Genomic DNA, 22,004 nt, shown 5'->3' with positions numbered 1-22,004 from the left:
ATTAATTTTGCCTACATGTTAAACATATGGCAATTTATTATTCACATAAATATCCACAAAAACTGGGCTCCTACTGAGCTACAAAAATAAATAAATATAACATAAATAAAATAAAATGTGACCCTGGATCACAAAACCAGTTTTAAGTAGTCGGGTATATTTGTAGCAATAGCTAACAATACATTGTATGGGTCAAAATGATCGATTTTTCTTTTATGCTAAAAAGTTATTAGGATATTAAGTAAAGATCATGTTCCATTTAGATATTTTGTAAATTTCCTACTACAAAAACATATCAAAACTTAATTTGTGATTAGTAATATGCATTGCTAAGAACTTTATTTGGACAATTTTTAAGGCTATTTTCTCAATATTTTTTTGCACCCTCAGATTCCAGATATTCAAATAGTTGTATCTCAGCCAAATATTGTCCTATCCTAACAAACCAATGGATAATGGATCAATGGAAAGCTTATTTATTCAGCTTGGTATCAGTAAGATTCGTTTTTTTTTTTTTTAGATGTCTGCTCATCAAGGTAGCATTTATTTGATTAAAAATACAGAAAAAAGTAATATTGTGAAATATTATTGCCATTTAAAACAGTGGTTTTCTATGTTAATATACTTTAAAATAGAATTAATTCCTGTGATGCAAAGCTGAATTTTCAGTCTTTAGTGTCACATGATCCTTCAGAAATAATTCTAATATGCTGATTTATTATCAATGTTGGAAACAGTCGTGCTGCTTAATATTTTTTTTGAAACCTGTGACGCCTTTTTCAGGATTCTTTGATAAATAAAATGTTAAAAATAACAGCATTTACTTAAAATAGAAATCTTTTGTAATAATATAAACTCTACCGTTTAAAGTTTGGGGTCAGGATTTCTTTTTTCTTTCTCTGTTTGAAAGAAATTAATACTTTTATTTAGCAAGGATGTGTTAAATCGACAAAAAGTGATAGTAAGGACTTATATTGTTAGAAATTATTTCTATTCTAAATAAATGCTGTTCTTTTGAACTTTTTTGTTCATCTAAGAATCATAAAAAAACATATCTCTGGGTTCCAACAATGATAATAAATCAGCATATTACAATGATTTCTGAAGGACCATGTGAGACTGGACATTGGAGTAATGGCCGATAAAAATTCAGCTTTGCATCCAGAAATAAATTATAATTTTATGTATATTACAGTAGAAATTATTTGTATTTTGATCAAATAAATGGAAATTTGATTTGACTTCTTAAAAAAAAAACAACAACATTAAAATCACACAGATCTTAAACTGTTGAACGGCAGTGTATGATTTGTAACATTTTAGTATATTTGTCTTTGCAGACAAAAAATGTAAACCTCTGGCTCTGAACCAAAGCATAAAACCTAAACCTTAAAAACTAGTTTTTCCTGCCACTGGTATTTCCATCCATGAAAATCTACTTTTTATCTGCTTTAATTAAAGATACAACTGATTTGAAATTGAAAGAGACTGCTTGTTTGGGCTGATATGCGTCTGTTTGTGCCGCAATCACTCAGCAATGACGATTACTACAAACATTGACCCAATTCAGATACACTTGGACAGTTTTCACAGCAACTATTTGGCTGCAAAAGTCTGGGGTTGGTAACATTTTTTAAAACAAGTCTCTTACGCTCCACAAGGTTGCATTTATTAGCTCAAAAATATTGTAAAATATATTATATAATACATTATATCACTTCCTGTGAGAGCAAAGCTAAACACTTCAATGTGGCACAATCCTTTAGAAACTTTTCTAATATGCTAATTTGGTGTTCAAGAAACATTTGTCATTATTGTTAATGTTGAAAAAAGTTGTGCTACTTAATACTTTTGTGAAAACTGATTCCTTGATGAATAAAAAAAGTTCAAAAGAACAGCATTTAACTGAAACCAAATTTGTTACCTTCTGTAACATTATAAATGTCTTTACTGCATCCTTACTGAATAAAAGTATTCATTTCTTTAAAAAAAGTATATAAAACCAAGTAAGAACATGTTTTGATTTATGTAATTTCAAGTAATTTTGTTGTTGCTGGCATATTGTGTCTATTAAAACTATAGACTCACTTTGAGGGTGGCGATTTGAACAACAGAAGAGACTAATTCACTTTGTCATAACTTAAGTGTTCAAATACAGAGTGACATCATAGGCTGCGTCTCATTTGATGTGCACTCATTGAACCTGTCCAAGGAGCAAAGTTTGTAAACACTTGGAAAAGTTTCAGTTAAAAGACAACTATCCAAACAGAGACGCACACAAACAGAAACATGAATAAACAGGAAACATAAGACAAAGCAGGAAAATAAACCAATGACAGGGTGGGGTCATGTATCATAAATCATGAAAAAGATTGGGGGCAGGGAGGAATGATACAATTTACAGTACAATTTTATGCATGAAAAAAGCCCCAAAGCCAAAAAATAAGACCTCTAAAGCAGTCTTGTCCATTTTCAACCTCTAGTTGTAATATGCTACAAGAAAATCCTAAATCTGATCGCATAAACAAGTAGTACATCTCTCTGCAAAAAGCCTACTAGCAGGACATATTGCATACATAATTACTAAAAGTAATTACTTTAAAGAAATAGTTCACTCAAAAACAAAATTCTGTCATTAATTACTCACTCCCATGCCATTCCAAACCTGTAAGACCTTTGTTCGTCTTTGGAACACAAATGAAGATATATTTGATGAAATCCGAGAGCTCTTTGACCCTCCGTAGACAGCAAGGGTCCTACCACGTTCAAGGTCCAGAATGGTACCGAGAATATAGACAAAATAGTCCACCCTAGCCCCATTTTGGAGAGTACCACGACTGAAGACGAAGGTCTTACAGGTTTGGAACGGCATGAAGGTGAGTAATTAATGACAGAATTTTCATTTTTGGGTGAACTAGCCCTTAAATACTAACCTCTAACCCCAAGTATGAGCAATAATAGGCCACTATCTTCACCCTAATTTTTTAAACGACGCATGCTTTGTGTGTAAAGAAGGGTTCAACTCAGTTTAACTCACTCCTGTAGGGTCTCCACTCCCATTTCCTTGTACTGCAGCTCTTGTCTCATCTGAGCCAGTTCCTGTTTGAGTCTGGAGAGCTGTGGAGACAAGAGGCACAAAGTCAATACACATCAAAACACACAGTGGGATTCCCTTCAGACCCACCAATGCAAAAAAAAAAAAAAAAGTTGAGTCATCAGCAGAGACATGTATAATTGGTCTCGACCCGCCCAACACACACAGGAACTTAAAACGACCTTGAACACACACATACACACAGCCCTCCCAAAACCACAACGCAGGAATGTAGGGTCATTCAATATACAGTGAAAAACATCAGATATGTAGGTAACAGGCCACAGTAGACCAAACAGTTCTGATAAAAAGTTTTTTTTTTTAAATTGTTGACAAATTTCTGATATTACATATAATTTTGTTAGAGTGAACCCGGATTTTGACATTTGTATAATAAAACATTAAAGAAGAACTTAAAAATTATATCTTAACATAGTTATTTTCCATGCAATGACAGTTAATTGTTTGTTAACCAAAAATAAGTCCAAAAACAGATCGCAAAATTAGTCCATGGGACTTTTTTTAGACAAAAGATGTTACTAAACATTTCTATTTTAAAATAAATTTTGTTCTTTGAACTTTGTATTCATTGAAGAATCCTGAAAAACACTTATACAATTTTCAGATATACACTACGTCAAAAGTTTTTGAACAGTAAGATTTTTAATGTTTTTAAAGAAGTCTCTTCTGCTCACCAAGCCTGTATTTATTTGATCCAAAGTACATTAAAACAGTAAAATTTAGAAATATTTTTACTATTTAAAACTATAACAATAACTGTTTTTTATTTGAATATATTTTAAAATGTAATTTATTTCTGTGAGTTCAAAGCTGATTTTTTTGGCGTCATTACTCCAGTCACATGGCCCTTCAGAAATCATTATAATATTCTGATTTTCTGTTCAAAAAACATTGATTATTATTAATATTATTATGATTGAAAATAGCAGAGTAGATTTTTTTTAAGATATCTTTGATGAATAAAAAGTTCAGAAGAACAGCATTTATTTGAAATAGAAATCTTCTGTAACATTATAAATGTCTTTATCATCACTTTTGATCAATTTAAAGCATCTTTGATAAATAAAAGTATTAATTTCTAGACCCCCCCCCCCCCACCTTTTGTAACTTTATACACTACATTTATTCAAAAGCTTGGAGTCGGTATAATTTTTTTTTTATACTGACTCCAAGCTTTTGAATAGTATAGTGTATAAAGTTACAAAAGCTTTTTTATTTCAGATAAATGCTGATCTTTGGATCATTCTATTCATCAAATAATCCTGAAAAAATCAACTAAACTGTTTTAAATATTGATAATAATAATAATAATAATAATAATAAATAATAAAATAAATACAAATAAATAATACAAATTTAGCTCTGATCACAGGAATAAATTATAAAATTATAAATTTAAAATATATTCAAATATAAAACAGCTATTTTAAATACTAAACATATTTTAAAAATGTACTGTTTTGTTGTACTTTGGATCAAATAAATGCAGGCTTGGTGAGCAGAAAAGACTTCTGTAAAAAAAAAAAAACATTACAATTTAGAACTACTAATTGTCAAAAGATTTTTAATGTTTCACATTATTAGAGTTTTTACTGTATTTATGATCGAATAAATGCAAACTTGGTAAGCATAACAGAATTTTTTCAGTAACCTTGCTGACCCCAAACTTTTAAACAGTAGTGTATTTCTTCTAAACCAATATTACAGCTTTGAGTATGGAACGGAGTGAAATGCGAGAATCAAACCTAAACTATCTGTGTAAATATTCTTCTCAATATTCTTCTGTATTCCAATGAAAAACAAATAATATGGTTTGGAACGAGACTTGAAAAAACTACTTTTGAATGATTATCTCTGAGTGAACTATTCCTTTACTACGACAGATTTAGTTAGAAGTAGTATTTATCATCCACATGCCAGCTTTCTGACACAATGACTTTTCCTGTAGTACTGTAACACTAATTCATACAGACCTAACAAGCTCTGCCCTAGAGAAACACTGGAGTGAACCCAAACCTAGGCCTCTTCTTCCTAAAGGTACCCACCTCCCCTTTAACACACACATACAAACACACAATCAACACAGCGTATGAGGGGCCCCGGTCTCCCCCTTTGGACCTGACGTATGAGGCATTGTTCTCTGAGGATAATGACCTACCCGCTCACGCCTACAGGCGATTTCCGCTTTGATTTGGTCAGGGTCATATTTTGCATTTGAAGAGGAACCAGAGTGAGCTATGAAAGAGAGAAAAATGAGTCAAAAAGTCATAATCACATTATGCTCATGTGGTGCCAGTGACTGTACATTGTACATGGTATTATGCATATAAGAGTCATATAATTCAAACCAGTCAGAACTATTCAAATCTCAAGCTAAGAAATCAGTACATGTGCCAAGTAGTACCTTGGTTATACCATGTTTTATTAGTGTATTAGTTTTTTTGGACATACCCATATACGTATATACGTACATACGTATATATGTGACCCTGGACCACAAAACCAGTCATAAGGTTAAATTTTACAAAACTGAGATGTATACATACTATGAAAGATCAATAAATAAGCTTTCTATTGATGTATGGTTTGTTAGGATATGACAATATTTGGCCGAGATACATCTATTTGAAAATCTGGAATCTGAGGGTGCAAAAAAATCGAAATACTGAGAAAATCACCTTTAAAGTTGTCCAAATTAAGTTCTTAACAATGCATATTGCTAATCAAAAATTACATTTTGATAAATTTACAGTAGGAATTTTACAAAAAATCTTCATGGAACATGATCTTTACTTAATTTCCTAATGATTTTTGGCATAAAAGAAAAATCAATAATTTTGACCCATACTATTGTATTTATATATGTATATGTATTTTTGGCTATTGCTACAAATATACCCCAGCGACTTAAGACTGGTTTTGTGGTCCAGGGTCACATATAATTATGTTATATTGGTCTTTCAGTATCATCTGATATAGTAGATCTGACACAAACACAAAATTATTAATAAATAAAAACAGAAAAATCTGAAAAATGATACATAATTAATTGATCTTATGAATGAAAATGTATTCTAATGTTTTATGGGGAGCACAAAGTAAAAAAGAAATAATTAAGCAGTTTGGCATATTTTTTTTCTATTTTTATTTTACCCAGAAAATGAAAATTCTGTCATCATTTACTCATCCTAGTGTAACCAAACTGGCAAACCAACTGTTTGGTTACTCATGTTCTTCAAAAATATTGTCTTTTGTGTTTGGCAGAAGAAAGAAACTGATTTGGAATAACGTAAAAATTAATGAATGACAGAATTTACATTTTTAGGTGAAGTATCTCTTTAACATTAATAATGTTAAAGGCTATACTGTTAATAATAATAATTTGTTAGGCAAATCAAAACCATGTACATTTGACTGTAAGTGATGGGTATGAATAAATGGGTAGAAATGTTTTAGTGAGAAACAGGAAGTACTGTAAGAGCACAACTGATGAATGGTGACAGGAAAGGGAGGGGAAGGTGAAGGGAAAAGGAGGGGTGAGCTGGACTAGAGGAGGAAGGGAGGAGGCCATGGAAGTACGAGTGAGGAAAGGAACAGATTGCAGCCAATGAGTGACACTGAACTAAAGTCTGGAGTAAGAATGACTTCATTGAAACCTCACACAATATGACTAATAGGCTGGCGCAATGTTAGATGGCTGAATCAGCAATGTGTGTGATGTGAGCAGCAGTGTGATTAAAGTGAGATGTGATACGTGTCTCACAGCTGGTGATGGAACGGTTGTCATCCTGAGTGAGCTGGTTGAAGAGTTGCATCTCTTGCTGTGCCAGCTCCAGTCTTTGCTGTTTGATCTGATACATCTCTTTCTTGGCATTGAGAGCCTCCTGTGCCACCACCAGGTACTCCTTTAACATGCGCTCCTGCTCCTGACGCCATTGTGTGCGAGGATTCTCTATCTGGGTCGTCTCTGGGAGACAAACATCACGCCACAGTGTTAAAGCTATCACCCATGAGCGCAAAAAAAAAAGTATTCGATAACCATGAAGAACTTTCTTATTTTACCAAATATAGTAACTTATTGCAGATAAATCAACCAAATCCAGACAGAACAACAGACAGAAAAAAGACAGACATGCAGATCAATAGATAGAATGATAGACATACAGAATGACAGACAACAACAGACATACAGAACAATAGACAGAACGAACAGACATACTGAACAACAGACAGAGCAGTAGACAGATATACAGAAACATAGACAGAATGAACAGACATACTGAACAACAGAGCAATAGACAGAAATACAGAATGACAGACAGAGCAATAGACAGACACAGAATGACAGACAGAGCAATAGACAGACACAGAATGACAGACAGAGCAATAGACAGAAATACAGAATGACAGACAGAGCAATAGACATACACAGAATGACAGACAGAGCAATAGACAGACACAGAATGACAGACAGAGCAATAGACAGACACAGAATGACAGACAGAGCAATAGACAGACACAGAATGACAGACAGAGCAATAGACATACAGAATGACAGACAGAGCAATAGACAGACACAGAACGACAGACAGAGCAATAGACAGACACAGAATGACAGACAGAGCAATAGACATACAGAATGAAAGACAGAATGATTGACAGACATACAGAACGACAAACAGAATGAAAGACAGAACAATAAACAGAACAATAGACAGAATGACAGACATACAGAACGAAAAAAAGAATTCTAGACATACAGAACGACAAACAGAACAAAAGACCAAACGACAGACAGAAATACAGAACAATTGACAGAATGATAGACAGACATTCAGAACAACTGACAACGATAGACAAACATTCAGAATGAAAGACAGAACAAAAGACAGAATGATAGAATGACAGAGACATACAGAATGAAAGACATACAGAACAAACAGAATGAAAGACAGAGTGACAGACAGAACAATAAACAGAACGACTGACAGAACGATAGACAGACATTCAGAATGAAAGGCAGAACAAAAGACAGAACAATAGACAGAAAGACCAGAATGACAGACAGAGCAATAGATGTAATAGCAATGTATTCATCAAGGTTTCTCTGATGAATACAAAGTTCAGAAGAAATGCATTTATCTGAAATACAGACAGACAGAACAATAAACAGAACGACTAACAGACATACAGAACAACTGACAGAATGATAGACAGACAATCAGAATGAAAGGCAGAACAAAAGACAGAACAATAGACAGAAAGACCAGAATGACAGACAGAACATTACACAGACATACAGAATAACTGACAGAACGATAGACAGAATGCCAGACATACAAAAGACAGAACGACAGAATGAAAGACATACAAAATGAAAGACAGAACAATAAACAGACATATAAATGACTGACAGAATGATAAACATACAGAAGGACAAACAGAATGAAACAAAACAACAGAATGACTGAGAGACAGAACAATAGACATACACAGATCGATAGACAGAACGATAGACAGAAAGAATAGACAGACATACAGAGCGACAGAGAGAACAATAATCAGACATAAAGAATGAAAGACAGAACAATGGATAGACAGAATGATAGACAGACACACAGAAGGATAGACAGACATACAAAATTTCACATTTCAATAGACAGAATGAGATATACAGAACGACAGAGAACAATAATCAGACATCCACAACAAAAGACAGAACAATAGACAGACATACAAAATGACTGACAGAACGACAGACATACAGAACAACATACAGAACAACAAACATACAAATCAATAGACAGAATGAAACAACAGACAGAACAATAATCAGACGTACAGAATGAAAGAAAGAAGAATAGACAGACACAAAATGACTGACAAACGACAGACAGACAGACAGATCGACAGTAAGAACAATAATCAGACATACAGACTGAAAGCCAAAATAATAGACAGACAAACGGAATGATTGACAGAAAGATAGACAGAATGACAGACAGACATACAGATTGAAAGACAGGATGGTAGACATACAGAACGACAGGAAGAACAATAATCAGACATACAGACTGAAAGACAGAACAATAGACAAACATACAGAATGACTGACAGAACGAAAGACAGAATGACAGACATACAGAATGAAATATCGAACAATAGACAGACATACAAATTGACTGACAGAACGACAAACAGAATGAAAGAGAACGCATAGACAGACACAACAACAGACAAAATGATAAGACAGATAAAACAATAGACAAAACGACAGACATACAAAACAATAGATAGACAGAACGATAGACAGACAAAACAACAGACAAATTGACAGACAACACTAGAAAGACAAAAAAAGCAATACAGAGAAGATATAATAACAGACAGATTTATTAATTCTTCTTATTTTTATTAACTATTATTTTTTGATAAAATATTTTCATATAAATAAATACATGACAAATTTTCCATTTACTTATCCACTTTAAGTCCCCAAATACTGAAAAGGCAAATTCTGCTTTTTAATGTTTTTAAATCAACTTCTGCTTCAAATATTGTTTTAGGTGATTATTTGCTAATCATTGAATTAATCAGCATATTATTGAATTAATTCAACTTATTGACAGTTGTAGTTCAACAGAACTGACAAAATGGGCCAGATGCATATAATATGACATTTAAAAACAAAACCAGAAAGCTGAACTTACTATTGATGTGGTCGATGTAGTAGACGCCCACCTGCTGATCATACACCACCTCCCAGCCCAGAGGAAGCTCATCCCCCACACAGTCAGCAAAGGTCAGGGGCTTGGTAATCCTACAGGAATACAGAGAGAACGAATACGAGTTGAAAACACCTAAATTCTCTGCTGTAAAGGAATATTTTGGACAATACGCCAGTGACAAAAAAACAACACATTCAACTCAACACAACAGAGCTGAGGCATCATAACAACTAAGATGTTTTTGCTACTTTTCACAACACTGCATGATATGCCTCATGTATTTCTGGCTTTCTAAAAGCATGTGTACAAAAAAAACCTATTTTGTAGAAAGACTCGCATCGGGCCAAACAAAGCCGTCCGGACATTTGAAGAATCTGGAGCATTCCTTGAGATCGCTAATGAATGTGTGTTCAGTCAGTCAACAGCTACTGATCTCCTCACCCCAGGTCAAAAATGTGTGTAATATAGGCATTGCAGGAAGAGACGGCCCATAAACACATTCCACACAGCAGAAAGCAGGCCTGCCCTACGGCCCACAATCACAACCAGGACACTGGATACTGCACAAATCACTTTTCACACTTATAATGAACCACATCAATGTAAAGCTCTGAAACAAATCACACTCTTCAAACATCTCATTGAAATAATCACTAGCTCTGTATTCCTTTGAACTGGCGATGTTGAAAATATTGGCACTGAAAAATTAGGCTGGTTTTGGGTGTATACTGTAGGTTGTGTTCTTGTGTTCGCTTTGTATTAAGTCATATATCCAGAAAAAATCTAATAAAAATAAAAAAGAAATCATATGACCCTATCACTGTAAAAAAAAAAAAAAAAAAAAAAAATTATTAAATAAGAAAACTCTGAACTTGAGAAAAATAAAACTGATTTCATAAGGCCACTATGGGTCAAAGGTTTTTGGACAGTAAGATTTTTGATGTTTTTTTTTAAAGAAGCCTGCATTTATTTGATCCAAAATACAGCAAAAACAGTACAATTTTTAAATATTTTTACTTAAAAAAAGGTTTTCTATTTAATTATATTATAAAATGCACTTTATTCCAGATTTTAAAAGCTGAATTTTTAGCATCATTACTCCAATCACATGATCACTCAGTAATCATTCTAATATTCTGATTTGCTCCACAAAAAACCTTTATTATTATTATTATTATTATTATGTTAAAAACAGCTGAGTAGAATTTTTTCAGGTTTCTTTGATGAATACAAAGATCAGAAGACATGCATTTATCTGAAATATAAATCTTTTGTAACATTATAAGCATCCTTGCTATAATTTCTTTTCCAAAAAATCAAAATAAAGACTCCAAGCTTTTGACTGGTATAGTGTGTAATGCTACAAAACCTTTTTATTTCAGATAAATGCTGATCTGTGGATCTTTCTATTCAAAGAATCCTGAAAAAACGGTTTTAAATATTGATAATAAAAAGTGTTTATTGAACAGCAATTCAGCATATTAGAATGATTTCTGTAGGCTCATGTGACACTGAAGCCTGGAGTAACGATGCTGAAAATTTAGATTTGATCACAGGAATAAATTACATCTCAAAATATATATTAAGATAGAAAGCAGTTATTTTTAATAGCAAAAATATTTCACAATATTACTGCTACTTTTTGTTTAAAACATTACAAATATACTGTTCAAAAACTTTTGACTGGTAGTGTAATTTTTGTTATACAATATAATAATTTATTAAAAGTTTACGTTTAATGGTTTCCATTAATTACACATGCTTTTTGATCACTTAAATTTAAACACTAAAACAAAGCTTAACGGAATGTAAATGTAAAAAAAAATTATTTTGAAAAGAGAGAAAAAAAATGAATTGAAGTACTAAAGGGTATTTAAATAAAATACCATTGACATAAACCATAGTAGTACCATGGTACTTTCTGATTGGTGGGGTAACATGATCAGGTTGAATTTAGTTGAGATGAACAATACCTTGCGTATCTAAACATTTCTTAGAGGATTTGAACTTTCTTCTTGTGCTGTTAGAGTTGCATCGGTTTTCAATCAAAGACCTTTACTGTTTTTTTCCATCACATTTTTCCTCACTGGTTGGTGGCATGTTGGGAAGAGCTTTAAAGCACAGGAGGATTCCAGGTTTAAATCCCTGTCACTGTGCCCTTGAGCTAAACACTTAACCCCTGTTTGCCCTGAGGTGCGCGGTAGGACTGTCAGTGTGCGTTGACCCTTCTCTTCGTCTGTGTCAGATAACAGCAGGGTTATGAAAAGAATTCCAGGGAAGCTGTGGAATCTGCAAACAGTTAGTAAAATAAGCTCTTAAATCCAAAAATCTTTTAAAATATATCCAAATTAATAACTGTCAAACTTTTCTGAATATTCTGACGTTGTTCATTTCCGGGAAAGAGCCTCACAAAAATGGCCTCAGTTACTGAAAATCAAAACACTTAATCAACTAAATGTGGTTCACTTTCAAAACATTTTGAGAATTTTGAGATATATTACAGGTTGGCCGTGTGGACTTACATAAAATCTGTATGCCGTGGAGGCATGTGAAATATGAGAGGAGGGGACCGATGAGGAATGTTAAGATTCCATGACCCCTTGGAATTACCATCATTAACACATTTTTGACACACCACCACAATTAGTGACGTTAACAGCTTTCCTCAATTTTATGGCAGTTTAGCACATAAGTAGCATTCAGAGCTGGGTAGATTACTTACAAATTGTAGTCAGTTACTGATTCCAAATTACATCTATTACATTACACATTTAGGTAATTTAAATCAGACTACTTTTGGATTACTTTTAGATTACTTTTGACCCAACTCATTTATCACATAGATTTAAATACGATAACCTTGTACCATATTGATATTAAAACGCAAAGAAAATGAGTTTGTTATTGGTTGTTATTAAAGTGCCCCTATTATGCCATTTTAAAGGTAGTTAATATTGTTGTAATAGTCTCTTAAAACAGGTTTACATGTATGCAAGTTCAAAAAACACTTTAGTTTTCTCCAAAATTAGATTTATTTTTACCCCGTTTCTAAATGATTCGTAAACGACTCGTTTGAAGCAGTTCGAAGAATCAGTCTCTCTAAACCCCTCCTTTCCGTGAGCCCTCACTGCTGTGATTGGTCAGATGGTGCAGTCCTTTTGGATTGGTCTACCGCTACAGCGCAAAACGAAACGCCCATTGGCATAACTGAATGACAGCTGCGGAGACCTGTTAATGCATAGAAAAGATAGCCTCGATTTTACCCTATCAATTCGAGCCGGAGTCTGACGATGAAATGGTTGAAGTGTCACATCGACAAGAAACTGTTTTGCAAGCACGACCGGAGCAGGACGTTTCTCAGTGGGTGTCATATGTTAACTGTGGAAAGTGTTTGCAATTTGCTTTTGTAAGCGAACCGGGCACACCTCTACGTTGTGAACTTCAACACTGTACAATCCATAACACTGTGTTAAGCCATCGTTTATCATTATCATTACTTAAACTAATAAGGCAGACAGACAGTCAAGCTGCATCAATCACAAGACTTTTTAGACTACATTGCACTCACAGCTGAACAACAGAACTACAGAAACGCAAGTTAGCCGGTTACCAAGACATGTGCTGGGTTGTTACACACCATAACGTACACAAAGACGTATTTTGAACGATCGCTAGAAAATACAATTATTAATCATACTTACAGGTAGAAGTTCAGAGGAGCAAGCCGGTCCAAATAAACTGGGCACTGATCCATTTTTTTAAAACCAAGCGTTTGGTGAATCTCGCGTTGTAACGTTACTCCCCAAGATTAGAAAAGCAGTCATCAGTAAAATGACGCGAACACAACACAAGATTGGCATTGGACTGCTGAGGTGTTGAAAAAATTAATGTTAACCACTGATAGTTTCATCTTTCGGAAGGGCATATAAAACAAATTCACTCTCACAGGCTGTCACAGCGCAGGGCGTCTTCTTGACATGATGTAATCCACGTGAAAATGGTAGGCCTACTGTTTGTGGGCGGGCAAGTTGTTCGCGAAATTGAATGTGGGCGGACATTACGCAAATGTGTAGCTCGTGACGTGTGGCCGTTACAGAAAAAAGATTCGAATTGCTGACGACTCGTTTAGGCGAATGTGAGCCGACTCTTTTTTTTGATAGACAAAAACTTTATTTATAGTGCACTGTCGGCGTCACAACTTTGCAGATAGTTTATGTTCACATACAGCTACATGACACACTACATGAAATATCATATTTGAAAAGGCATAATAGGGGCACTTTAACAACATTATTAGTGCATTAAACATTATGCTATGCCAACATTTCCAAATTGGGATTTTGTAAAGAGACTGCAGGGGTTTGAGAGTTTAATAAAAAAAACTAATAATTAAATAAATCATAAAAAGTATACATTAAATCATTTTAAAATAAACATCATTCAAAATAAAAAAATAATGTGACCATTAACCAACTTCAGAGAACCTTGACCATGCAAATGTATTTCTTAATTCATCATTTATTACCTTAAAATCTTAGGGGTGCTTCAAATACATATACAGTTGAAGTCATAAGTTTACATAAACCTGCAGAATCTGCAAAATGTTAATTATTTTTTAGATTTAGTACTGACCTGAAAAAATATATTTCACATAAAAAGACGTTTACATATAGTCAACAAGAGAAAATAGTTATTTTTATAAAAATTACCCCGTTCAAAAGTTTACATACACTTGATTCTTAATACTGTGGTGCTACCTGAACGATCCACAGCTATGTTTTTTTTTTTTTGGTTTAGTGATAGTTGTTCATGAGTCTCTTGTTTGTCCTGAACAGTTAAACTGGCCACTGTTCTTCAGAAAAATTCTTCAGGTACCACAAATAAATTGTTTTTTCAGCATTTCTGTGTATTTGAACCCTTTCACTGAAGCTTCAGATGGAAACACAATGAATTAAGAGCCAGGGGTGTAAACTTTTGAACGGAATGAGGATGTGCACATTTTATTTTATTTTGCCTAAATATCATATTTTTTCATGTAGTGCTGCCCTTCAGAAGCTACACAAGATACTTAAATGTTTCCAAGAAGACAAAATAAGTTAAATTTACCGATCCTTAAATTCAAAAAGTTTTCACCCCCCAGCTCTTAATGCATTGTGTTTCCTTTTAAAGCGTTTGAAGTGAGCGTTTGAACCTTTTGTAATAGTTGCATATGAGTCCCTCAGTTGTCCTCAGTGTGAAAAGATGGATCTTAAAATCATACAGTTATTGTTGGAAAGGGTTCAAACACACAAAAATGCTGAAAAATCAAAAAACTTTGTGGGACCTAAAGGATTTTTCTGAAGAACAGTGGGCTCTGTTTAACTTCAGGACAAACAAGGGACTCATGAACAACTATCACCAAATTGAATCTGTTCAATTGTCAATTACAACCCAGCTAGCATCCTTATGGTTATGCCTTGCAAACCGGACTGAAGTATTTAAACAAACAAACAAACCAACAACCAAATAAATACATCTGTATTACCACTTCATGATTTTTTTGGATTTCATTTCAAGAAAAAAAAGTAAAAAGAATGAATGAATGACAAGTTGGCAATGGTCCACTACTATGACATGCACTTGACAAGAAAGACAAGTTTTAATGTGAAAGAAAGTGTTTAGCATTTAGCACTGAGAGTTTTCAGCTCTAAGAGGTGGAATTACTTAGCAATGGTCTCAAAATCCCAATGATGTCACCACAGTGATGCAATCCCTGCGATTTTAATGCAATCTTTAGACCAACAAGAGAGGCGGAAATGTCAAGACATGATTTTTATACTAACATTCTGAAATGCTCCAAAAACTGTGGGTTACGACACAAGCGGCCATAGACACCCACATGAATACGCTGTCAGCGTGTTAATTAAAGCATAACTGGTAAAATCGCTAACTTGTATATATGCCCCGTCAACGTGGGCAGTTCTTGGCCAGAAAAAGTTGAGATGTGGACCAGACCTTGTGCCATTTAGTCAAAGGTCCGGTTATGCTAGACTAGTCTGCCAACAGCTTTTGGACCCCTCTACACACGGCATTCATGCAACACATTCCATTAAGCCACAAAAAACTTTTTTAATGCCTTCAGAGTTCAGTATGTCACAGTATGTCTTAATTTTTTATATATATATGTACGTTAAGAAACAATCTATTTAGTCATTTAAATGACTATAAAAATTTCAGCTTTACGGAAATTCTTTGACAATTCAAATCTATAGGATATCAAGAATATAAAAAAAACAAGTAAAATAATAAAGATCCACAAGACATTACTGAAGGTCTGTTTGATCATAATGGTTCCAACACAAGCCAATACAAACATATAGCTAAGATACAAGCAAGCACTGTGGCAATCATATCATCAAATTTCAAAAATCTCTTTATTCTCCCATCAAATCCTTACTGTAACAACTATGTCAACCCTGGAATAGAGCCCAGAAAGCAGTGCTGTTATCTCGGGTGCTTTGAAAGAAGGAGACGAATGGGTTTGTTAGTGGGGTTATGAAGTATTGTTTGAGAGGACTGGAAATGCAGTGAACTCTGATCATTAAGGAAGATCTGTGTTTGTTAATCTGTTAAAATAATCTGTGCTTGTTCTGAGTCACCATTTGACATGGTTCTCAAGACTAATTAAGATGAAGTCCGTATTTTTGCAGCCCTAGCAGCACAAATCAGAACTGCAAAAATTATGTTTGAAAAAAATGGCAGTGGTTTTTGCCAGTGCAAAACGCAGTGTTGAGTGTTTTAGGTTGCTAGGGTGCTTCAGGCCCAAGTTATACAACACTTTAACCCAAGTCTCTACGGTCCTACACCTGGCAATTAATATGCATTTTCAGATGTTCAGATCATGATCAGAGAGCATCTGACCACATTAAAAGCTAAGCGTAAATGCATACAAGACACATTGTCACTGAAGCCACTTTTTAAGGCAGTCTGGGGCAAATTAGATGTAATGAAGATTTAAATGCACTTTTCAATGTTAATATTCGTATTATTAACATTACACAGTGTTTCTCAACATTTCTTCCATTTTAACACATATTACCATCCTTAAAGGGTTAGTTCACCCCAAAATGAAAATTAGCCCATCTTCTTTTAGAAGAATCAAATCGGAGTTATATTAAAAATCTGTTCTGGCTCTCTCACACCAATGGCAGTGGGTGGGTGTTTCTCTTCAAGATTCCATAACAAGTCCAATAAAGTGCATCCATCCTTAATAAAAATGTAAAAAAAAGTGCCTCACATGGCTCCGGGGAGTTAATAAAGGTCTCCTGTAGTGAATCGATGCGTTTTCGTAAGAAAAATATCCATATTTAAAAACATTATAATAACTTTAATATAGCTTGCACTAACAGACTTACACTGTTCCTTTACAATGTTTCTTTACAGGAGCAAAGGATGCAAAGTTTCCTTACTTTTGCAAAGGTGGCAAAGGAAAAACAGTCTCATCTTGGATTATATCTAAATCCTCCGACATTTTTCTTTACAAATGCTTGTTTTGTACTTCTAATGTGTGACTGTTGTTTTGTTTCAGTTTCTCTGCTGCACGTCTGTGTTCATCAGTTCTGAGCGGCACATGCGCAATGCGCACTGCTGACATCCTATGTAATCTGCCCGGAACAGCTGCCGTGTTTGACTACAGATTAAAGTGATTATTACGTTTTAAATATGGATAATTTTCTTACAAAAACACATTGATTCGCTACAGGAGACACTTTTTATTATGGATGCACTTTATTGGACTTGTTTTGGACTGATGAAGAGAAACGCCCATCCACTGCCATGATAAAGCCTGGGAGAGCCAGAACAATTTTTAATATAATTCAGATTGGATTCATCTGAAAGAAGGAAGTCATATACACCTAGGATGCCTAAAGGGTGAGTAAATCATGGGCTAATTTTCATTTTTGGGTGAACTATCCCTTTAATACTGAAGGGTTGTAAATAAAGAAAATGTAAGAAATGGCAAAAAGCATTTTGAATTATCCGGCAATATTTAAAAACTTGGTAAATGTTGATTATGTTTCAGCTACCATTTCACCTAATGCGTAAATGTTTAAAATGATCCACATACAAAACTAAACGTATGTTAATAGCAGGTGCAAAGTGGACTGAGGATGTCCAGTTTGTTTTCTAGACATGTCTCAAGTCCCAGATTAAAACAACCTATTCACACACTAAAAGAGCACCAAGATGTGACTAGAAACATCAAAGATCACAAGCTTGAGTCTTATAATGCACACTTGTCCTTTGAGGTCAACAAACAAATGGCTTGTTTATAGAGAAGTCTTGACTTTCAGCTTGGATGGAAAAGGTATTTAACATCAAACAATATTACACACATCACAATTGTAAGGAATGAGTAAAAACGAAAAATTTGGAAGTTCTATCTGGAATTTTGAAGTCGTCATCGGACACCCATTTTCAACAAGTTGGTATGATTCTTTAGGGTCTTCGTGAACATACTTTGTAGGGATGGGGCGATAAATCGATTCGTGGATTGATTCTAAAATCTTCTGAATGCATCACGTTTGTCTTTGGAATCAATTAGTTTTTATCCACACACTCAAACGCTCATGAAGAAGAGTGTTGAAGAGCACTTGTGCATTCTGCTGAGTCATGTAATTTCACCTCGGCTCAGAATGCTTTTATGATGCCTACTGTGATCACCCTTGTAATTCGATTTTTAACCTTTTTTTGAAATGTATGAATGGTTATTTTAGGTTCAAGTGCGTGTAAGGATTTGTAAACAAGCAGAGTACAGCCGTTTCTAAAACAAGTAGTGCCATCTGCTGTTCAAACTAAGCGCGATGTGTTTGGAAAATCTCAGAATCGATGCTGAATCATTTCTCGATTCGCATTGCAACGACTTATCGTCCCATCCCTAATACTTTGGTTAAAATTTCTCAATGGTCATGTAAAACAACACCCTTTTAACAGTCAAAAACAGCTTTGTTCACAGCGACCCATTTTAGTGCATGGCTCTTTAAACAGGGCTGCCAACTTTTGAGTTCAGCTTGGAGTGAGAATTCCCACAGCAGTCCCTGTAGGGGGGTCCGGGGGCATGCTTCCCCGTAAGAAAATTTTGTACGTTTTAGAGTTAAATTCATTTAAAAGGGAATCAATCCTCTTTTAGTTGTGATATGGCGTCTCAGTCTAAATTACTCTCCCACTGGTATATTTATGGTATATTTACAAATTATAATATAATGATAATAATAATTTTATTTTTATATTATTATTCTTACAACATTGGAAAACAGTTCTGCAAAATAAATGAAAATGAGTATTTCACAGGTATGTTATTTTACCTTATTCTACAGTAGGGAAATTACAATACTTTTGTCATAATTTGTACACTTGCAAGCAGGGCCTAAAACTTTTTTGCCACATCTGCCAATTTAATCATGATACAAACAAATTTTTTTGGTGATTGGAGAAAATTTACCAGCCATAGATGTTTTTTCCTGGACATGAAACTGCTACTACAAAAAACTGAACATTTTTAATAAAAATACATAAATAAATAAATTGTAAATTAGAACTAAACACTGCATTTTAATCACAATACAAACAAAGATGCTACTCACATGTAGCATGAGTAGTTTTTTTTATTCAAAGTCATACTGTTTTTATTATAAAATTACGTAAAATAACTATTGCAATGCTGCAAGACTATTAACTTTTTACCACAACAAGAATAGCAATGTACAGTGAAAGAATTGCAAGCTTTAGTCATTATACTTTTATAAATAATTGCAATCGCATTTAAAATATATATTTTGACACGAAAATTCTAATATTTTTCTGTTAATCTATTCTGCTGTTCTGAGAAATTATATTTTTCTCCCATTCGAAAATGAGTCCTTCATTCATGAGGGATTTATCACTCCCAAAACTTCGCTTCTTGCTTCCTAGCAGGACGAAAACAAAACTTTTATTCAAATTCTAAACGGATTATATGTAGCCTAGGAGTGCGCAAAAGCCCTTTCTTGATAATCACTAAAAACGTGTCATTTCAGTTAATCGCAAATCGCAAAAGTCTGCTTATTTACAGTGAGAGGACTAGCAAATGTCCAGAGAAAAAAACTGGCGTTTAGAGGTGAGTGAATTCAGAACTCAATGGCCAATCACAGGTGTTCAAGATCAACAGATATGTCTGTGATTGGCTGCATTGCTCAGCGCTACGAAAACACGTTGTCTTTTGGCGATTTCTAGAGCACAAAAACAAATACGCCCTGGAGCCTTTACCAAATCTGTTTAGCAAATATCTTATTATTACAGTTTTAACTGAGGGTGCTTTTGACTGCGTGAGAAAATGGATGTGTGGCGTGAGAGCGTGTGAAAAGTGTCAATTGCGTGAGTCTCACGCTGAATGCGTGAGAGTTGGCAGCCCTGCTTTAAATGATAATAAGCTATTGCTCACTCCACCTCTCTTCCATTTTTTTTGCGTATTCGGTGGCACATTACCATCAAAAACAAAACTAAACCACTGCATCCTCAGTGGCTCTAATGTCAAAAGAAAATTAAGACTCTTATGTTAACCTTTACATCCAACAACAAAACACCTGCATTGCTTATGAGACATTGATTAAAGCTGCTCAAGCGCTGAGAAAATGGCGGACAGTGTACAACTGGCTGAGGGCAGAAATATACAGTCCGTCAGCAGTTTTTACAGCTTCTGTTAAAACTACAGATGGAACTTTCATATTGTGGCATTCAAAATATTCTCACACTTTAGTCAGATCGACAAAAGAAAGCCACTAAAATCAAAAGTGTATCATAGAGGGAACTCCACATCCCTTTTCTCTGTTTTCTCTAGTCATGTAGCACCAATTAAAAAAAAAAGTTACTGCATGGAGAGCCAAGTATCATTAAAAGCCCATCTTGCAAGTGGTGAATTCCCCCTTTAAACAAAAAAATATTGAAACAAAAAGTGAAAGCTAATAGAAAGAAATTTAGAAGGGGAATTATATTAGTAACCATGAGAAGACAGATGTACACAATGTGTGTGAAAACAAGTTCCAATAGACATTCATCTGAGATGAGCTGAAATATACCCAAGCATATCAGAAGAACTGGAAACTCCTCTTCTCTAAAAACAGTAAAAACAGGCAGAAAACAAGTCAAAGAGGCCGCAAAAGAGCCGAGTTACTGAGCTATTCAATAGGTCATGTGAAAATCCATTGCGTATCAGAATCAGCAGATGTTTGGTTTCTCAAAGTTCTGAATGTGACAGTACTTGTGGCCATGGGGTGCATCAAAGAGAAGGTTGAAACTACTGATTATATGCCCTCAGTTCAAAATACTTTGTTCAGGACATTTTCTACAGTACACAACAGACAGCAAGTTCAGCTTGTGATTGTGACACAACAGGCGTTGTGATACTAAACTAAATTTGAACTAAATCAAACAATATAAAATGGCTTTTACCCTTTTGGGCTCAGTAGTTTTTTTTCCACTTACATTTAACCATTTAGTAGATGCTTTTATCAAAAGCAAACAAATGAGTGGGAGAGAAATTTTTCCAAAAAAAAAAAAAAAAAACACTTTTATTTTTACTTTGAATATTAATATTAATCAAAGAAAAAGTGCATCAGTTTCGTCAAAAATATTAAGCAGCACAATCGTGCGTGATCAATGAAATAATTTCATCTTGAATGCTGTCTTTCCATGTATAATTTTCTAAAAACAAAAGCAAATATGTAAGGAATATTTTCCCGTGATAATCATTACATGTATAAGAGTAAGATCTTATTATAAATGGTCGCCTCAATTCCACTATGTTATATGGAAGTTGTATGTTATAAACAAATATTATTTATTATTTATAATATGCTACCCTGAGAATTGAGATTTATACATCAGCTGAATAAATAAGCTTTCCACTGATGTATGGTTTGTTAGGATCGAACAATATTTGACCGAGATACAAGTATTTGAAAATCTGGAATCTGAGGATGCAAAAAAAAAAAAAAAAAACTTGGAAAATCGCCTTTAAAGTTGTCCAAGTTCTTAGTATTTATCAAATAATAATATTAATCAAATATTAATTTTAATATTAATCAAAAATTACGTTTTGATACATTTACAGTAGACAATTCACAAAATAGCTTCATGGAACATGA

General features: G+C 34.1%; 1 protein-coding gene across 2 annotated transcripts in view; it reads right to left on the bottom strand.

The window, feature by feature from the left end:
- wwc3 (WWC family member 3) overlaps window positions 1-22,004 on the bottom strand; it is a 56,937-nt gene that overhangs the window by 26,159 nt on the left and 8,774 nt on the right. For both annotated transcript variants that reach the window (XM_073851376.1, XM_073851377.1), the window contains exons 2-5: window positions 9,826-9,935; window positions 6,879-7,082; window positions 5,274-5,350; window positions 3,038-3,117 (exon numbers count right to left, since the gene is read on the bottom strand). In XM_073851376.1, the coding sequence (XP_073707477.1) occupies window positions 3,038-3,117; window positions 5,274-5,350; window positions 6,879-7,082; window positions 9,826-9,935 (471 nt within the window). The remainder of the gene's footprint in view (window positions 1-3,037; window positions 3,118-5,273; window positions 5,351-6,878; window positions 7,083-9,825; window positions 9,936-22,004) is intronic.

The sequence above is a fragment of the Garra rufa genome, chromosome 12 (genome assembly GCF_049309525.1).
Source record: "Garra rufa chromosome 12, GarRuf1.0, whole genome shotgun sequence".
NCBI lineage: Eukaryota > Metazoa > Chordata > Actinopteri > Cypriniformes > Cyprinidae > Garra > Garra rufa.
This window is presented reverse-complemented; position numbering and strand designations above follow the sequence as displayed.